This window comes from Paramacrobiotus metropolitanus, unplaced genomic scaffold, assembly GCF_019649055.1.
Source record: "Paramacrobiotus metropolitanus isolate TYO unplaced genomic scaffold, Prichtersi_v1.0 Parri_scaffold0000026, whole genome shotgun sequence".
Taxonomy (NCBI): Eukaryota; Metazoa; Tardigrada; class Eutardigrada; order Parachela; family Macrobiotidae; genus Paramacrobiotus; species Paramacrobiotus metropolitanus.
Window position 1 is genome coordinate 1,305,317 of NW_026570246.1, and position 17,323 is coordinate 1,322,639.

Consider the following 17,323-nt stretch of genomic DNA (forward strand, 5'->3'; position numbering starts at 1 on the left):
TTTGGTCTCAGTCAAGTCTAGACTTCCACAGCTTGTTTCTAAAATAATTTGTATTGTGCGTAGGCTTAATTTAAAGTTTGTGTTTAGTTTATTAAACAGTCTCCATCAAATGGACGATACTGGATCGCATTCTTGCATGACATGCACCGTATGTGGAGATACGAGCTGCGTCGCAATGGGAAACGAGTGTGACCTTTCGCATGTACACTTGTGTGACCTTTCGCATACCGCTTGCCCATCCCAATCGGCACAGAATTTCCCATTTTCGACCAGCACGCAGGATGGCGAAGTTAACTGTTACTGGAACGATGGCTCTATGCCAGATTATGCTGCCTACTACGGCAGTGAGCCGCGTCAAGCAGCCAATATTCGGGAGAGACGACGCATGTTAAGCATCAATAGTGCGTTCGAAGAACTGAAGAACCGCGTGCCAACATTTCCTTACGAAAAGCGGCTATCCAAAATTGACACACTGAGACTGGCTATAGCGTATATTTCGCTGCTGGAAAATCTGCGCGACTGCCGGGAAGAGCCGCTGCAACACATTGAAAGAGTGTTGCGCCAAGGAATGACATCCAATGCTAATATGCCGGCATCCACCGAATGGGCATCTAATGGTAAATTTTTTATTGCATATAAGTTTCAGAGCAAAACCAGAGACACAGCGTTCAAGTCGATTAATTAACATCTTATTTGCGCAAATAATTTTTCCCATGGAGTTATTTTGTGAGGTGTCAAGTGATAGTATAACCAGCGTTTTTTATTAGCGGTAGTAAAATTTTTCTGGTTGTGCTAAATTTAACTTTTGAGCGCGGATAAATGCGTGGACGACCTTTTGAGTGATGTCCCGGCCGTCTTACGTTAGCTAAAGCAGAGACTTTATTTGATGCCTTTCCTTTACCTGACTGTTTGACGATTAACTGCTTTTATACTGAACACGGTCAGTGGAAGTCCTGTATTTTCATTTTATGCGTGATGTTTAAAAACTGGCCAGCAATGATACAGAGTTAAATGATGAATTATCCAAGTGAAACCAAAACATCCAAGAAGGACGATACTAGTTGTTTTGGTTTTCTTCCTAATTCAGTAACAGTAGCATCATGTTGCTACTGTGCGATTTAAGAATCGTAATAGATGACAGTTAGTCAGTTACTATTAAGTACGTACGTAATAAAGTACAAGCAAGATGTGTTACTAACTCAGCTGATTGTGAAGAACAAATCTGTTCATATTGATCCCGATGTTTTCCCAACCTGTTATTTTTAGCAGATCTCACTGCTCGTCTTGCTTGGATTAACTGGGAACAATTAGGCATCTCTTCTCACGAATACCACGAAATGGCCAACCGTTTGCTGCAATATTTCCAACATCGACAACAATTCCGAAATCCTCGAAATGATTGTGGATGACTTTCCACGCTCCAGTTTAACATCTGACACAGCTAAAACACGAGTAATATACGTGTAGGTTTTGGTGGCATTGTCGTCCGAACTGGACGTTGCCCACCTGCGTAGTTTCAGTTTAGTCAATTTTTTCGTATACGGGTAATTTCATATCTGTATGGTAAATTCATTATCGCAAAATGCTATGGAATGTCTGATCAGTCAAACAGCGTTCTCCTAATTTAGTAAACTGATACACACTACCGATATTCGTGATATTACTTATTCGTGATATTATACGCGGCAGACAGCTTATTGTTAATAACGTGTCGGTATTTATCTTTTGCGGGGTTACTCTACATTTCCTTAATTGAGAACGAGAGTGCAGACATTACCGACTTAACGTTCAAGATCCAGCAAAAGAGACATTAAAAGGACAGAAGTGCAGAATATCATAATTATGAAATTACCTAGTTTCTTTTAGTCGTTAACTTCTGAGTACAATCACAAAATATTTGAAACCTAGAAAACTTTGACAGATAAGTGTTTCAAATGTTGAACCTTCCAATCGTAAAAAAACACACGAAAATACGTCGAACGAAAATATTCGCGGTCATATTAATTATTAAAACCATTTTTTCTAAAAAACTTTGCAAAAAAATCAAATCCAGAATGTGCAGCGCAGTATTAGACAGAACCATCAAACAAAACAGATAACTGGCAAACATGTAAAAGACGTATGGATATGAACAGTGCAAATAAATTGCAAAACGTATATTGTTACCTGTCTGGTAGAAGGAATTAACAGTCGTTACGAAAAGGCATTTGCCCAAATTGGTATGGTCGGAGTGTATTAAAAAAGGGCAAAAATATTGAGACAACACGCATTCGTGGACCATCTTTTCCCAGTTCATGCTAACAGTCAGCTTGAAGTATCAAAACAGTTTGCAAGGACACCAGGAAAATCAGTCGTCGTCCAATCAATGGAAAATCATCTGCACCAAGAAATGCACAAAAGATTATTAACGGTCTTTCTCCCTCAACGGTTTCAAGTTTTTCCGATAACCAAGATCAGAAAATTCGTTCCATAAGACAAATATTCAGGCTACACTTCGAATTAATTCCAAATAATCACCATCGGTTTATTTTTGGATATAAAAAACTCTAAAAACAGTGAATGAAATTCAAATACCTTTTAGCAGCATTTCTTGTTTTGATTGGGCTCCGTTGGTTGGATGCTGGGTATAATAGGTTTTCCATCGCGAGGGCGGTCGCCACCAGTTGGACTATCACGAATCTCCTTGGCCGAAACTATCTTGTAAATTTCCGTCAAAATATTTTGGAAGGCATTTTCGACGTTAGTCGAATCCAAAGCTGATGTCTCAATAAAGGATAACTGGTGCCTCTCTATGTAAAAGACGCTCATTAATGTGGCTTACAATTTATAAACCAGTCAACCCATCACGTGCAAAGTCATGCATTCAAATAATTCAGTTTAGGAAATACAAAAGCGTTCATCGCATAATCACATCGGATACACACGTCAATTTAATTATTACAGCAAAACAGCATGCTATTCATAGACAGCATGCGCACTCACCGGCGAAGGCCTTAGCTTCTTCGGTCGGTACGGCACGGAGGTGTCGCAAATCACTCTTATTCCCCACTAACATAATGACAATATTCTGATCCGCATGATCCCGTAGTTCCTTGAGCCATCGTTCCACGTTTTCGTACGTTATGTGCTTGGCAATATCATAAACTAATAATGCTCCGACTGCACCGCGGTAATACCTGTAAAAAAATGGCGTATAAAGTATAAACTCGTTTGAACAAACCAAAAGATCATAAACTGCGCAACTGGAATTTTTTAAGAAGCCAAAACAAACCGGAAAACATATGAAGATTTTGAAAAAGCCCGAAAATTAAGCCATTAATAAAAAAAAATGAACAAACTTTCCTTGCAGATCGAGTGATTAATGTGTTACAAAATATACAGACGTTTCAATACGCACAACAATTTAAAAAGCAAAAACTGTTATGTTTTTCCGCACAAGGAACAAATGAAGTACCGTTGTAGATGTCACTGGAAAAGTATTTAAATAAGCATAAGGGAAAAATATCCAATAGAAAGATTTTCGAAAGATGATCTTTTCAACTCGTAAACAGTCAGCAAACGTCAAAGATGAAAAGCTAGACGACCATGTGGAAATTTTTTGACGCTAGTTTATAATCGTAATTCGCACTTAAATAAACGACCGTTTCGCCAACTCATCAAATTTTCCCCCTAACGCCAGTTGTGTGAGTTGACACAACCAACAAAATCTGACTTACGCGCTGGTAATGGCTCGGTATCGCTCCTGGCCCGCCGTGTCCCAGATCTGCGCCTGTTCGGACGACGAAGAACGACATGAACAAGAGCGAACGCACATCCATGCTACACGAGAACACTCCGCGCACCACCAACCTTAATAACCTTTCCGTCGACCTGGATGCTGCGCGTGGCGAATTCCACGCCAATGGTGCTCTTGCTCTCCAGGTTGAATTCATTGCGTGTGAACCGCGATAACAGATTACTCTTCCCCACCCCGGAATCCCCGATTAATACCACTGTAATCGCAAAAGAATGTACTGCACGGCAGTCAGCTGTGAAGAATGCGCACGATGGGATTTCGCATTTCAGCTACTGCGAGCGCTCTGCGAAGTACTTCGCATATCGCACTGTTTACCTTTGAAAAGATAATCATATTCATCATCCTTGCCTCCCATCTTCGCGCCGGATTATGGAAACGCCGTGTTCTAATGAAGCACAAAGGATTACTTAAAACTCTCAGTTTTTGCAGTCAACAAACGGAAAAATCCGCAGAACACACACAATGCCCATGGCAGCATGGCTTCAAATCAGATCAAGTGCAATTCCAGTTTTTTTCAAAGATGCAAACGAAAATCACGGCGCAGCGCTGCTGACCATGTTTATCTCATGTAAAAACAGCACACACTAAACTCTTTAGTTTTAATTCATACAAAAAAAGAATAAGCACGTCAATTACCGTGCTTAAATTAATGCTGATTCAGATTATTAGCTGCGATCTCGAATCTTATGACCATCAGTTCAATTAACTTCAGTTCTGCACGACTAATGCACACTCTACGATCTTACCTGAGTGTTATAATGGAGATATCAGAAGGATTTATGATGAAGAATTGTCTGCTGTTAACAAAAAATGATCCACATCAGTTTCAGATGAAATAATCCGGAAAAAGCATAAAAATACCAACGAAAAAGAAGGTGGAAGCCAGAAACCTTCGGCCACGATGCAAAATCAAGAGCAATGCAAACGATGCTGGATGTGTCATATTGCACACACTGGTATTAGTCAAGGTCAAGTGATCAGAGTGTTTTTACCAGATGGCGCTTCTATCGGCTGGCCCGTGCCGAAATCTTGATTTTTTTTCAGCCGTACTGTACTGTACTGTTTACTAAGTGTACTTTACTTTGATCTGGTGTCTTATTTCGATTTATTTTTTCTGCGCTTAAATCTATTATGATAACAGAAAGTGATTTTTAGTTTTTCAAGGACATGGAAATTGGAATAAAACCAATTCCGTTCGCTTTAAACAGCATTCGACTGGCAGCCGCCAAGGAAGTCAATCTGCATGGGGAGTGGGGGGATTGGGGACAGATTTACTGAGCTAGGTTTTGGTTACCGCCATCGTGTGGCGGTATATTCTCCAGCGAACACCAGCAGCATCCATCAGCTGCACCTGCATTGGTCCTGCAAGCCTGAAATACCAAAATTTTTCGAACTTTTTTGTGTTCTAAACCGTTTTCGTTTCTGGAAGTCGCTATTTGGTTTGTCTTCTATGGATAGGTGACAGTTCAGGCATATGTTTGACTAATTTAAAGGGTTTTCCATACAAGGAACACGTTAAAAGGGACTTTTTTGCAATGCTATAAGAAGGCAGGTTGAAAAATGGTGAAAAAACTCGGTTTTGATCGCGTGTTGTTTCGCCGTTTTTGCCGCATCTTGAGGATTCTGTTTCCTCGATTTTTCTGCCGAACGGCCTTATTATTTTATGTTTTATTACTCCTTGGTATATTAGGTAAGTAAACTATTGCAAACGTCTGTTGCAGTCAGTTGGTTTGCAAACTTCATCCGAAATTTCTCTTTAAGTTTAGCCTGCGTTTAGAATGATGTCTCTCTTATACTCGTGCTGTTATCTGTATGCGCATTATTGCGCAATCATGCAATAGCTCTAACTTCAAAGTGGAATAGCCAACTTGTGATCGGCTGAGAAAAAAGTTCGTATATTTTTATTCCTTTTGTTTAGGCGAAGTTATCGGGTACCAAGTTGGAATCGTGCCCAGCCGGTTTTATTCCGTCTTAGGGAAAAAAGACAAGGATGGTTTCTATTGGACATTTTTGGAAGCATCATTGTACATCCTTGGAAGCGCTATTGTAAGATAGAAATCTGTTGAAAATCGTTTTGGACATGTTTCTTTTGCATTTGCATCTATTCTTTAGGTACTGAGCTCCAAGCAGTATGTCGCTTCCGTCATGTATATTTGCTGGCGCAAACTGTTGACGAAGAAACTGCAGCGAATGTACTTCAACGACAAGTCGTATTATACGTTGAATGTGCTGGATAAAACAATTGACAATCCGTAAGTCTGCGGCTTGTGCGCTGTTTTTTTTAAATTTCGAAATACCGAAATATGTACGTACTCCGCGTGTGCGTTTTTCTTGCTAGCCAATGTTAAAATACATTTTGTGAGGCATTGCGTGAGGTTTGAAAGGCTACGAATATTGTCTCATTTTGTAATTTGTGTTTTCGCACATTTTTACTACTAGTATTTTTCTACTCGATTGAAACTATATATTTTTCTTGGACAGAGATCAGCGAATCACTCAGGATGTCAACAAGATGTGCGATACACTCAGTACAATTATCGCCACCGTTATCATCGCTCCATTCCGCATCGGATACTACTCGTACAAATCCTTCATAACGTCAGTAATAATAATTTCTGTAAGCAGTAATAATTGTAGAGTGCTTCGCTTTATATAAATTGATACCACGTTGGGCTCGGTGAAGATAATGCAATTACGGAAGTACTAGGTTAATTTGTGCTAAAAGTATCATAAAGTTGTTTTTGTTACAGAACAACGTATATCGGACCTCTCAGCATATTTGGTTATTTTATTATTGGTACAATTGCATCCAAATTACTAATGTCGCCAGTCATCAATTTCGTCGCAAAGCAGGAACGCAAAGAAGGGGATTTCCGGTACATTACTTTCACATGTCTTGCGTACATTATTGTCGATTTTGGTTCGACTAAGCTGTTAAGGACGATGAGACTGCGATAGATCCTTGCTGGAATTCTGGAAAGCCGATTGCACTTTCGCTGTAATGGCTTCTAGATATTAAAGAAGTACTTTGGTTGTAGATTTAAACACATGCAGATTCGAGCGAATGCTGAATCGCTGGCGTTTTACGACAGCGGAAATTTCGAAGAAAATCGGCTCAACCTTAGGCTGCATACGTTGCTGGCTGTACAGCTTCTGCTGACCAACCTGCGTTTGGCACTGAATTGTGTGTATGATTTATTTGCGGAACTACATATCCTTTGCGGTATTACAATATGACTCAAATTACTTGCAGTTTTCTTGAATTTTTACAACTATTTCGGTGGAATTCTTTGCCATTTAATTATCAGCATTCCGATTTTTGCCGGATACTACGACTATCTGTCCGCGGCGGATTTGGCTGCATTGATTAGCGCCAATGCATTCGTCAGCATTTATTTGATCAGTAGCTTCACGGTCCTCGTGGATCTTTCCACGTCCATCACTGACATTGGTGGCACGGCACATCGTATCGGTCAGCTGTTAGAGAACCTGTCCATACCTCGAGAATTCAGAGATGACTTGACATCCGTGCAGTCTGACGGGGAGAGTGCATTGCAAGATATTCCTGATGAATCGACTCTCTTCCGGTTACATAATGTGGAGATTTCTCCACCAAATACCACCAATGAATTGCTCGTTGCCGGTCTGACGATGAGCGTGCGTGAGAAGGAAACCATCCTGATCAGTGGGCCGAGTAGCTGTGGGAAAAGCTCACTGTTGCGAGTGTTGGCTGAATTGTGGCCGATTAGATCCGGAAGGATAGACCGTCAATTATCGCCACCCGTTCATCCAACGGATGTGTTGTTCCTTCCGCAAAAACCGTACTTTACGGACGGAAGTCTGTGGCAGCAGGTTGCTTTTCCGTTGGGTGTTGCGGAAGAGATTGAGCCGGAAGAATCGGTCAAGGTCAGCGAGTGTCTGCGGCAAGCTGGGGCTGAAAGGCTTCTGGAGCGTGTGAAGAGCGTGGATGAGATGGTGGACTGGAACTGGTACGATGTGCTCAGTCCCGGAGAAATGCAGCGCCTTGCTTTTGCGCGCGTGTTCTATCATCGACCACGTATGGCATGTAAGTGTTTGCGCTGCAACATGGATTGCATGTCGAAGAGCGAACTAGCACACTCACTGCTAAGACGTTCCAATTTTTGGCTAAGTTGTGTAATTAGGCGTAATAAGTAGTTTCCACTACAGCCAAAACATTCCTTAAAAAAGGGAAAAAAAAGGTTGCTGACACTTTGCTGTGGTTGTGATTTACAAATAATTGTAAGGGGAGCAAAATTGAGTTGCCTTATTGAATGCTAAAATAAGGATTTCTTGTAGAATGAGAGTTGCGCCTGAATTTGTACAGAACTGAAAATTGTAGTCATAGTCTGTAAGATTACGCAGAGTGACACCACCGCACTCGTCGGACGTATGCATTTGTTGTTGTCGATGGTTTCGTGTGCTGAAATTTGACCGCTTCTTATTTTCGCTCTTTTTCAGGGACACTTTGTCGTAGTTTTATTTTTAGGGAGCTGTTGTCGTTAGTATTATTGTGGCTGTAAGCCATTTGACTCCACCAGATACGGTTACATTTCTGTGATTATTTGCGAAAATGCCGCTGGTACTGAGCTGAATTTCCTTAAGAATCACTGTCGGGCGACCGTGGTACAGTATCTCTTTGCCACAGCCTGTAATTTTGTTGGAATTATAAAGTACAAATTTAGAAGTGGGCTTTTAAGAGGGAATGGGTGTGTCTCTTGTGAACTGCAATTTGGATTAGGTGCGGTTGGAGCAGACTAGAGCCGGCGGCTTGACTGCTTCCTAATTACGTGAAGTGTATGTAAAGCGAGCGAACAATGCAGTTACGATATGTCGATTGCAGTGCGAATCTGTTGGGGCTGTGGCTTGACAAGAGAATCTACCATATAATTTCTAAAACCGACTTTGTTTTTGGACATTGACATTTGACTTATTTCTGGGGCTTTGTAGTATGTTGTTTGATCGAATAGTAAATTTTAAGAATGTAAAGTCTGGAACTGATTGTGCAAATGAATTACTTACCACATACAAATGTAATAAACTGTGACTTGATAGTACGAGTACTAAAGTAGTAGGTGAACAATTACTTTACAAATTGTCACCCATATTTAATGCTCGTACAGTTTTCTTGGTAGCAGATTATTTGGTTTTGCGGTACTCTGTAAACTGCCGAAATTGAGATGTTTTATAAAATTGGAGTGAGTTTCTTTGTAAGCATGTCCGCCATGGCAATTTAGGGAATGTTAAAAAACGATGCTTTTCCTATTACAGTTTTGGACGAAGCTACTAGTGCCGTCAGCATGGACGTGGAAGAAGAACTTTATGCTACCTGTGCGCAGTTGGGAATAACTTACGTAAGCGTCGGCCATCGGATTACCCTCAGGAATTATCATGATGCACTGCTGGAACTTGACGGCAGGGGTGGGTTTTCTTTCAAGAAGTCTACACGGGAACCGGATCAATAGCCCTCGGTTTTGACAGCAAATAACCTTTCTGTGATTCGAAAGCATTTAGGTGGAAAGTGGATACACTGATGGTTGCTCAGTTGATTGTGATTGGAGATTAAATTTTAATATTTAATTTTTATTAACCGGTATGCCGGTATACTCTTTGAATCCTGCTTCTCTTTGTGAGATTAATGTGGATTTCCAGAAAATAAAAGTATTTATGCGACTAAGCTTCTGCGGTTTCTAATTTCCGCCGTAATTTGCAACAAATATAAATTTTGTCGGGAAACTCGGCCGATGACCGGTTTTTATTACATTGTAAGGTTTAATTAAAACTTAACAAGAAAGACCCGTAACCTATCCTTTTTTATCAAGGCGATGCCGAATTTAGTTCTGATTACGGTGTAACTCACAATAAAGACCAATTTTGCGATCACGTGAAAAGTGAATTACAAGGCTGGATCGCGGATAACTTGGATTGCGAAGCGCAGTGATTAATTACAAAGATACCGGCAGAAAAAATGATTACCCAGATTATTGTTTTATCTCGTCTTTTTGCGTCAGTAAATAGATGAAAGCATTAGCAAAAGCATTGGCGTCACCAAAAAATCGGGACGACACGTAATTTCCATCGATTAGCGCGAATCCATACGGCTTCACGGCGGAATCACGCAACGTAGGGATTGGCCAGCCGGGGCCAACTTGGAAATCCTCCGCTTTTTCCGCGTATCCTCTCATCTCATCCTCTACCGTTGTCTCGGGATACGTCAAGTAATAATCACCCAAAAATAATCGTGTCATATTATATGCTGACAACTCGTGACGGCGTGTTAATGCGGTCATCTTCTTGCCGAACAGTACTGATTTGCCGGTCGCCGGATCCCGGCTGCGGCCGACCAGTAGACAGCCATGACAGATAGCTCCCACTGGTTTGTTGTTGTGGAAAAAATTAACGATATTCGTCTGCAGAGTGGTCGACTCTAAATATTCCCGCATTCCCTTATCGTGTCCGCCGGCAATAACGATGCCGACATAATCGTCGGGTTTAATGGCGTCATATGCAATAGGGTGGCGAAATTCTTCTGAGTTTTCCATTTCCGCATAAGCGGCAAGCGCTTCCTTGTCGGCCATGCAGAAAGGTTTTAGTAGACCGAATCCTTCGCCGGTTAGAACGCGATTGTCCGCTTTCGGCTGCTTAGCAGTGGGAGTCGAAAACACCACCGTGAATCCGGCGGCTTTGATGCGTTTCCACGGCACCGCTGTCTCAGTGGGGTCGAATCCATAATTCGGTAAAGGGAACAGTATGCGATTTTCTACAGACATTTTCTGTTTTTTTACCACATAAACCATATAGCACCGGCTACAGAACGGCTACAGAAAGACACCGTTTGTTGCAATGCACCCCGCTTACAAACAATTCACAGCATTAACTTTAAGGAATATGAGCTACATATAGCTGCTATCTCACGATAAGCCGGTTACGCCAATAAAACAATTCTGCCACAAAAGAAGTCATTTTAAAGGCCAAGATTTTGCTGTGCTGCAAAGATATGCGCCGACCTTAACCTTAGTGTAATCAAACTTCTGTATTTCTTTATGTCAAAGTTCAGTTTCACCACAAACCACATTCATGAACCCTGAAGCTTATCGAAAACATAGAAGTTGTGCAGTGACCTTTGTGCTAAAACCTGCGATAATGACTCGTGTTTGAATACAAGAAATAAATACCATAAGGCTCAAATTTCTAGCCTTTCGCTAAACAAACTATGACAATTTTCATTAACTCTGTTCTTCTCAGTTGACCGGGTGGCGTGTATTTGTGCTTCTACAAAACTTCAAAGAAGCATGAAATGTTGAGAAAATAGCAGATGTCTTGTATAAACCACGTTTGCACGAGACAGGTTAATTGGTGTCAGAGGCACATGACTGCGCCTGGTGCATACGGCCCACCATGGACGTACTTGCACTCATGCTTGCCATATCGCCTCTCTCGCTGTACGTACGTGTGCTGCTGCACTGCACTCATATCCGCTGAAGCGGATATATGCGGCGCACACGCTGAGCATACTTGCTCTCTCGTCCCTCTCTCGCTATATGACTCAGCGTACGCTCGCGTTGGATTGAGTCCAGTCTGCGCATCATCACACAGCTGATGGCACACAGCACGTGCTTGCCGCCAGTTGCTTCTTTCACGCCTTGACGGACGCTCAAGAGCCTTTTAGCATTCACTTGCTTGCTTAGCCATCGGTGCTTTGGTCTTGCTTTCCCTGCTATTACGCAGCATTGCTCCCTTTATTTGTCAATAAAGCACACTCGTGATCTCCTCGCGCTTGCCTGTTACATGGTAAGCAGAATCGTTTGGTTTTCTTTCAACGGACCCTTTGAGGAGACGGTGAAGGCTCAATTCACGGAGAACTTGTGAGGAACCTGAAAGTCACTGTCAGATAGATTGCTGAAGCAATCTCTGCCCTTGACTTTGATCAGAACGGTCGCATCGTCTTACAGCTGAGGAAAACGAGGATCACTGAAGTGATTCTTACCCAGCTGGTGAGCACAGTTCCTTGGTCTCTTCCACATTGAAGAGCGGAATCTTACTTCCCAACAGCACGGACTTTTCTTCTCCCAACTGACGGATCAGACTCGAACGAGAGTCTGCAGCGCGATAGGATTAATCCAATCATACGGGGACCTTCGCTTTGAACAGCGACCCGCAACTTTACTCGCGGATTTCAGCTCGGAAACGACGGATTTCCGACCTCGGACGGAGGAAATCGAGTGGAACCGACACCGACACCGACACTGGTAAAGTCACGGTTGTAGGTCGATTTCAGCCGAAACTAGGTCGGCTTTTCATTTTCTAGCGGTAGAAAACTATTTCTAGCCGTAGATCTAAATTTTCTAACGGTTGAAAAGTAATTTCTGACGGAGAAACCGACTCGGAATTTTGCTTTTGGTCGAGAACCGACCTGCTAGGTCAACGAACCTGTCTAGACAGTTAGACAAAGGCTAACCGGCAACAGGTCGGAAATTCTCTCATTTCTGATTTCTAACGGTGTTTCGACCACCAGAAAATTTTCTTAATTAATAAAAATAATTTCTAACGGTTAAAAACTTAAAAATCCGAGCTAGATCGACCTTCTAGCCGAGCAAAAATAATTTGTTTTTCTAACGGGAAATAGCGCGAAAATTCTCGAACTTCCTTGTGACGTCATAACGACCGCTTATCAGTACTTAAGAGGCAGCCAATCAGCGTGCAGGGGAAAGTTCCCATAGCCTAACATAGGCGTGATTCATCGTTTTTTGCAAATTTTGCACGCGGCTCGCATTCTGTGACGTAGGCAGAAGTGCAAGACCACTTAACCTGTTACGTCACACTGGTCAGCACAGTAACATAGGACGTACTACACCGTACTACTATTACGTACTGTACTGTACCATTGTACTGTGTATTAATACCCTGTGTACTGAGTCACCAACAGACACATCAACAACAATAACAACATCTCATCGGACGTTCCTGACCCTTGGAAGTTCCTGAACAAAAAGACGTTCCTGACTTTACCGAACATCTTCACACAGAAGATTGTTCGACTTTCTCTTTCTAACTGACTAAACTATTAAGGCTCCACCAGAGCCGACCTGACTTGACAACAATGTCGAATCCTCGAGAAGATCAGTACGCGAGAAAGTTCAACACGGACTATTCTCGGCGTGCGAACATGACCGGGAAGTACTCACTTCGGTACGCCGGTCAAGACAAAAGTCAGCCGTCCTCAACCGACTCGACTAAGTCGGCCGAAGCAAGGGAGAAACGCAACGATCGCATCCTCCTTGCCGACTCGAATCTGACTTCGGATGACAGTTTCGAGGACGCCCGGGATAAAACATTCCTGGAAGCCCCAGCTGACACAGCAGCCCCGTCCCACCCGACCAAGGGGGAAGCGGAACAGCCGCAAGCTGAGACCACATTGTCTCATACCGACTTGGAGTCGAGCTCACACAGAGCTCAGGGCTCGGTAGTCACAAAGACAACCGAGCTCGGACGGCATTCACCCAACAGGACGGAAGAGGTGCCGAAGCCGACTTCGCCCAACATGGACGTTCCGACTAACCAAGTCGGAAGGAAATCGCCGACCACACAGGCCGAGCGAAAATCTCCGACTAAGCAAGTCGGTGAACAACAACCTACAGCGGCCGACCAACAAATGGTCGACAAGCCGCCGGCAAAAGAAGTCGGTCAACAGCAGGCCGACCTGCCACAAACTCAAGGGGCCGAACAACCGACTTTGACCGGAATGGATAAGCCGACAACAGAGGTCGGCAATGTCCAACCGACCACACAGGTCGGAAGGATTTCACCGACCTCGAAAGTCGGAGAAAAGGAAGTCGGCAACAAGCAACCGACTTCCCTGGAACGGCAACCAACCGACACAAAGTCGGATGCGGCCGTCCAGCCGACTAAAATACCAACCAGAACGGAAGATTCCGAGGTACCGCCACGAAGCGGCCCTCGCCCAGCTGGATCACCGACCAGCATACCAGCGCCCACCGAACGGATCATTTCACCGTTGAGCCGACCTTCGCCAACCGGAAGCGAGTCGACTCGAGTAACCGAAGCTCAACAAACGGCGAAGTCGACCAAGGCGACACAAAGTCGACCAGTCGACCTGAAGATCCGACCATCACCGTTAATGTTCGAACCTGGCGAACTTGGTAGTGAAAGAACCCCGACACCGAACGACGAAGTCTTTGACACAACAAAGGTGTCAAGACCGAACAGTGCGGACGGATTCTTCACAACACCGGTGAAGTCCAACCAGGACGACCTCACCTACCAGGCCAGTACACTCGAATATACGGCCGAGAAGTGGATAGCGGCAACACCGCCCGAAAGGATCGTAGACGTTGACCTACTCCGCTCGAGATGCCGTAGACTGATCACTCAGATCGCTTTGGCAGACAGAATTATCGACTCGGCGGGAAAATCACTCCGGAACTCGGAAGATACCCATCGGCTCGAACGAAGCAAATGGGAACGCGAAATGGCCGACGCCAACAAAGGCATCGCCATCCAACAACGGGAGATCGATCGGCTCAATGCCATACTGAAGCGTACCGACCAACCGTGTCGGCATGACATCGACGAAGCCACTACACTCAAGGGCATGTTGGATCGATCCATGGATGCGGTTCACGAGCTGAACCGAGAACTAGCCGAAGCGAACAAAGCGCTCGAAGAGGCCCAAAAAGACCTGGCCGATGTACAGACCGCACTGGTCGAGTCGGAGCAGGCAGCCGGAGCGTTCCACCAGCAACTCAACACGGCCAACGAAGAAGCCGAGGTCTATCGAAACGAAGTCGATAGATATGTGGTGGAACTGAAGAAGGCCGACGACGAGATCGACCGCCTAACACACAGAGTCGACGAGCTCGAGGCGGAAATCGAACTTGCCTTCACCAGAATGGGACGACGGTTCATCGACGCGAACGCTCGGGACATGGGCTTTCCTAACGAAAGGACCGCCGATGTCGACCTGGTGGAAGCAAACGCCCAGCTAGCCGACCAGGTCCATGGACTGAACCAAGTCCTTAAGGAGGAACAGAAACTCCGAGCTCAACTTGAGTACAACTTGAACGAGGCCCAAAAGGTAAACGAGGCGCAACACAGTCGCATCCTTTACCTGGAGGCCCGTGAAGTCGAACTGTACGACTTCGGCGAACAGGCCGCCCGCAATCTCACAGATATGATGCGGCAAATGGACGAAATGGACATCGAAACAAGATGTCTGAGGGAAGAAAAGAAACACCTGGAACAAAGCCAGGTCGAACTTCCCCCATACCAAGAACATAGTCGGGTCGAACCGCCCTCATACCGGACGTCCATGGCACAGGAGCAACACCCGTCACGAACAATAAGTGACATCCTGTGGGGAATTAACCCGACCCAGGAAATGGTGAAGAAGGAGAACAACACCTCCTACTTCGTCGGAGTCGTAACAATTGACCCGAGTGTGGGAACAATCCCACAACCACCAGCAGTACCGAGTGCTCCGGAACCGGAACACAACACGTCGACCGCGGCACCACGAGTGCCAACGACGAACGTGGCGACAACAACGTCGGCCGGTGCGTATACCAGCACCTCGTACGCGACGCGCACAACAATGTACGCGCCGGTACCTAATACGAGAGGAGATCGGACAACAGATTCCTCACGTCTCCCAATCCAGCCACCAAGACCTGGCATGGAGGCATACCGCCCGCCACGGACGAATTCCAACCCGAACTTGCTCCGCCAGAACCCGCAGTTCGACCTTAAACGCGGGCGAGCTCGGTCATTCAACACGGCCGACCAGCAGCAGGACGGACGAAATGGAGAAGACAGCTCCGACCAACAAGGCCGAAGGCCCCCAAACCGACCTACACAAAGTCGGATGCCGGCTCAGGGAACACAGCCCGACCGGTACGGAAGAGTCTACGACCAGCCAAGTGGATTCTATCCGCAGGCGCCGAGACAAAATCGAGCGCCTCCACCACAACAGTATGAAGGACAGCCGCAACAGCCTCGTCACGCAGACCAGGCTCAGGCTCGACATCCGCAACAGGACGGATACGAAGGCCAGGACGACGATGCCTACCAACAGGAGGCGTACGAAGACCAACAAGGTCACATGCCATACGTCAATCCACCACCCGCCCCGGCTGCACAACAAGCTGCGCCGGCGGCACAACCAAATCCCCTGGAACAGAACCCAGCACACGTTGCTTTGGTACGAGCAATAGCCCACGGACGTCGGCAACCCTTACCACCGTTCGACGGGGACCACACCAAACTTCATGGGTGGCTTAAGCAAATCCGAAGCCTGTATCGTCAAGCCCAACGATGGTACGAAGACGATCAGACCTTCATGTCCGACTTGATAGCCGAACTGGACGGCCAAGCGAAAGAATGGCATACCCTCGAAGCCGCCGGAGAACCACTCGGCGGATGGCCAGTCAACTTATGGCTGACCAAATTCGAGCAGAGATTTGCGGACAAAAACAAAGAAGTGAACATGATATCCAGGATTAACAAACGGATATTCCGTTTCGGCGAAGAAACGCCGGAACAATACTACGACGCAATGATGTTCATGAAGTCCCAAGTCCCGACGGTCACAGACCAAATTATACTGTACCACCTTAAGGAGAACGTTCATGAACCCCAACTGCGGGCGGCCCTGGAAATCAGGATGCCGTCAACGCCGATCGAGTTCCGCGACTATTTACGGGACTTCGTTAACGGCAAGGAAATGTACGAGGTACGCAAGTCGCGTGACAGCGACTACGCTAGAGTTCGGGCAGCAACACCTGCACCTGTCCCGACTCCACCTCCGGCGATACCGCAACAGACCGGATATCAGCCCCATATGATGCCCGGATATCAAACTCCGACGGCACAATACGGACAACTAAGCCCGGCCCCGACGCCACCGGTGCAACAAGCACCAGTCCAGCAACAGACGTGGGCAGGCGCGGTAACAGCGAACTCGAATCCCCCAGCACCTGGAGTTGGAGCCCCCGTTAACAACTACGGCGGCCCAGGATATAGCTCGGGCAGTAACCAAAACAACACAGGTTTTGGTTACGGACAGAACTCGAACCAGGGGTACTCCGCATACGGACAGTATCCTCCACAAGGATACGGCGGCGGAGGCTATGGTCGCGGGAAAGGACGCGGCGGCGGGAATCGCGGCCGTGGGAACTTCCCTAACCGCGGCGGAGGCGGCGGCCCACAAGGCAACCGACCTCCCCAGGCACAACAAGGTGCTCGGCAAGGAACATCGTACGTCGATAAGATGGAGGCGGCCTTCTTCCAGTGGACGAAGGATAAGACCTTCCGGTGCAGGCACTGCATGTTCAATAACCATGACGAGTCGCGCTGCATCTATGGCTCGGATAACAATCCGAACCTTCGGTGGTACGACGATTGGTACCGCCGATACTCGACGAATGGCCCGGTAGGCTCGGTGAATCCCTTCTGGAAGGACATCGTGCCGCCACCACGCCAACGCCAACAGGC

The 17,323-nt window shown here is 45.6% G+C and overlaps 5 protein-coding genes across 6 annotated transcripts; 3 read left to right on the plus strand and 2 right to left on the minus strand.

Moving 5' to 3' along the window:
- Positions 1–44: 44 nt before the first annotated feature.
- Positions 45–1,832, plus strand: LOC129587886 (helix-loop-helix protein 13-like). Of its 2 annotated transcripts, none has more exons than XM_055481828.1 (2): positions 45–617; positions 1,267–1,832. In XM_055481828.1, the coding sequence occupies exons 1-2, from the start codon at positions 110–112 to the stop codon at positions 1,407–1,409; spliced, it is 651 nt and encodes a 216-aa protein (XP_055337803.1). In that variant the 5' UTR covers positions 45–109; the 3' UTR covers positions 1,410–1,832. The 2 variants fall into 2 exon arrangements, with proteins under 2 accessions (XP_055337803.1, XP_055337804.1); XM_055481829.1 differs by having other exon boundaries at positions 1,270–1,832.
- Positions 1,833–1,986: 154 nt separating this feature from the next.
- Positions 1,987–4,703, minus strand: LOC129587887 (ras-related protein Rab-11B-like). Its single transcript, XM_055481831.1, has 7 exons — positions 4,543–4,703; positions 4,112–4,181; positions 3,850–3,992; positions 3,717–3,769; positions 2,983–3,176; positions 2,575–2,789; positions 1,987–2,377 (listed from the first exon to the last, which is right to left on the minus strand). Exons 2-6 carry the CDS (start codon positions 4,149–4,151, stop codon positions 2,578–2,580), a joined length of 642 nt encoding a protein of 213 aa, XP_055337806.1. The 5' UTR covers positions 4,152–4,181; positions 4,543–4,703; the 3' UTR covers positions 1,987–2,377; positions 2,575–2,577.
- A 155-nt stretch (positions 4,704–4,858) lies between these two features.
- Positions 4,859–9,487, plus strand: LOC129587884 (lysosomal cobalamin transporter ABCD4-like). The gene is made up of 8 exons (XM_055481826.1): positions 4,859–5,486; positions 5,715–5,842; positions 5,909–6,048; positions 6,278–6,394; positions 6,547–6,672; positions 6,835–6,980; positions 7,050–7,862; positions 9,086–9,487. Exons 1-8 carry the CDS (start codon positions 5,357–5,359, stop codon positions 9,277–9,279), a joined length of 1,794 nt encoding a protein of 597 aa, XP_055337801.1. The 5' UTR covers positions 4,859–5,356; the 3' UTR covers positions 9,280–9,487.
- An 87-nt stretch (positions 9,488–9,574) lies between these two features.
- On the minus strand, positions 9,575–10,697 carry LOC129587885 (uncharacterized). The gene has a single exon (XM_055481827.1). The coding sequence runs from the start codon at positions 10,609–10,611 to the stop codon at positions 9,796–9,798; it is 816 nt and encodes a 271-aa protein (XP_055337802.1). The 5' UTR covers positions 10,612–10,697; the 3' UTR covers positions 9,575–9,795.
- A 3,255-nt stretch (positions 10,698–13,952) lies between these two features.
- Positions 13,953–16,031, plus strand: LOC129587883 (uncharacterized; the record flags this gene model as incomplete). Its single annotated transcript, XM_055481824.1, has 4 exons — positions 13,953–14,563; positions 14,627–14,798; positions 14,865–15,215; positions 15,768–16,031. Coding segments are annotated over exons 1-4 (1,398 nt in total), but the record flags the coding sequence as incomplete, so codon positions are not given.
- Positions 16,032–17,323: the final 1,292 nt, after the last annotated feature.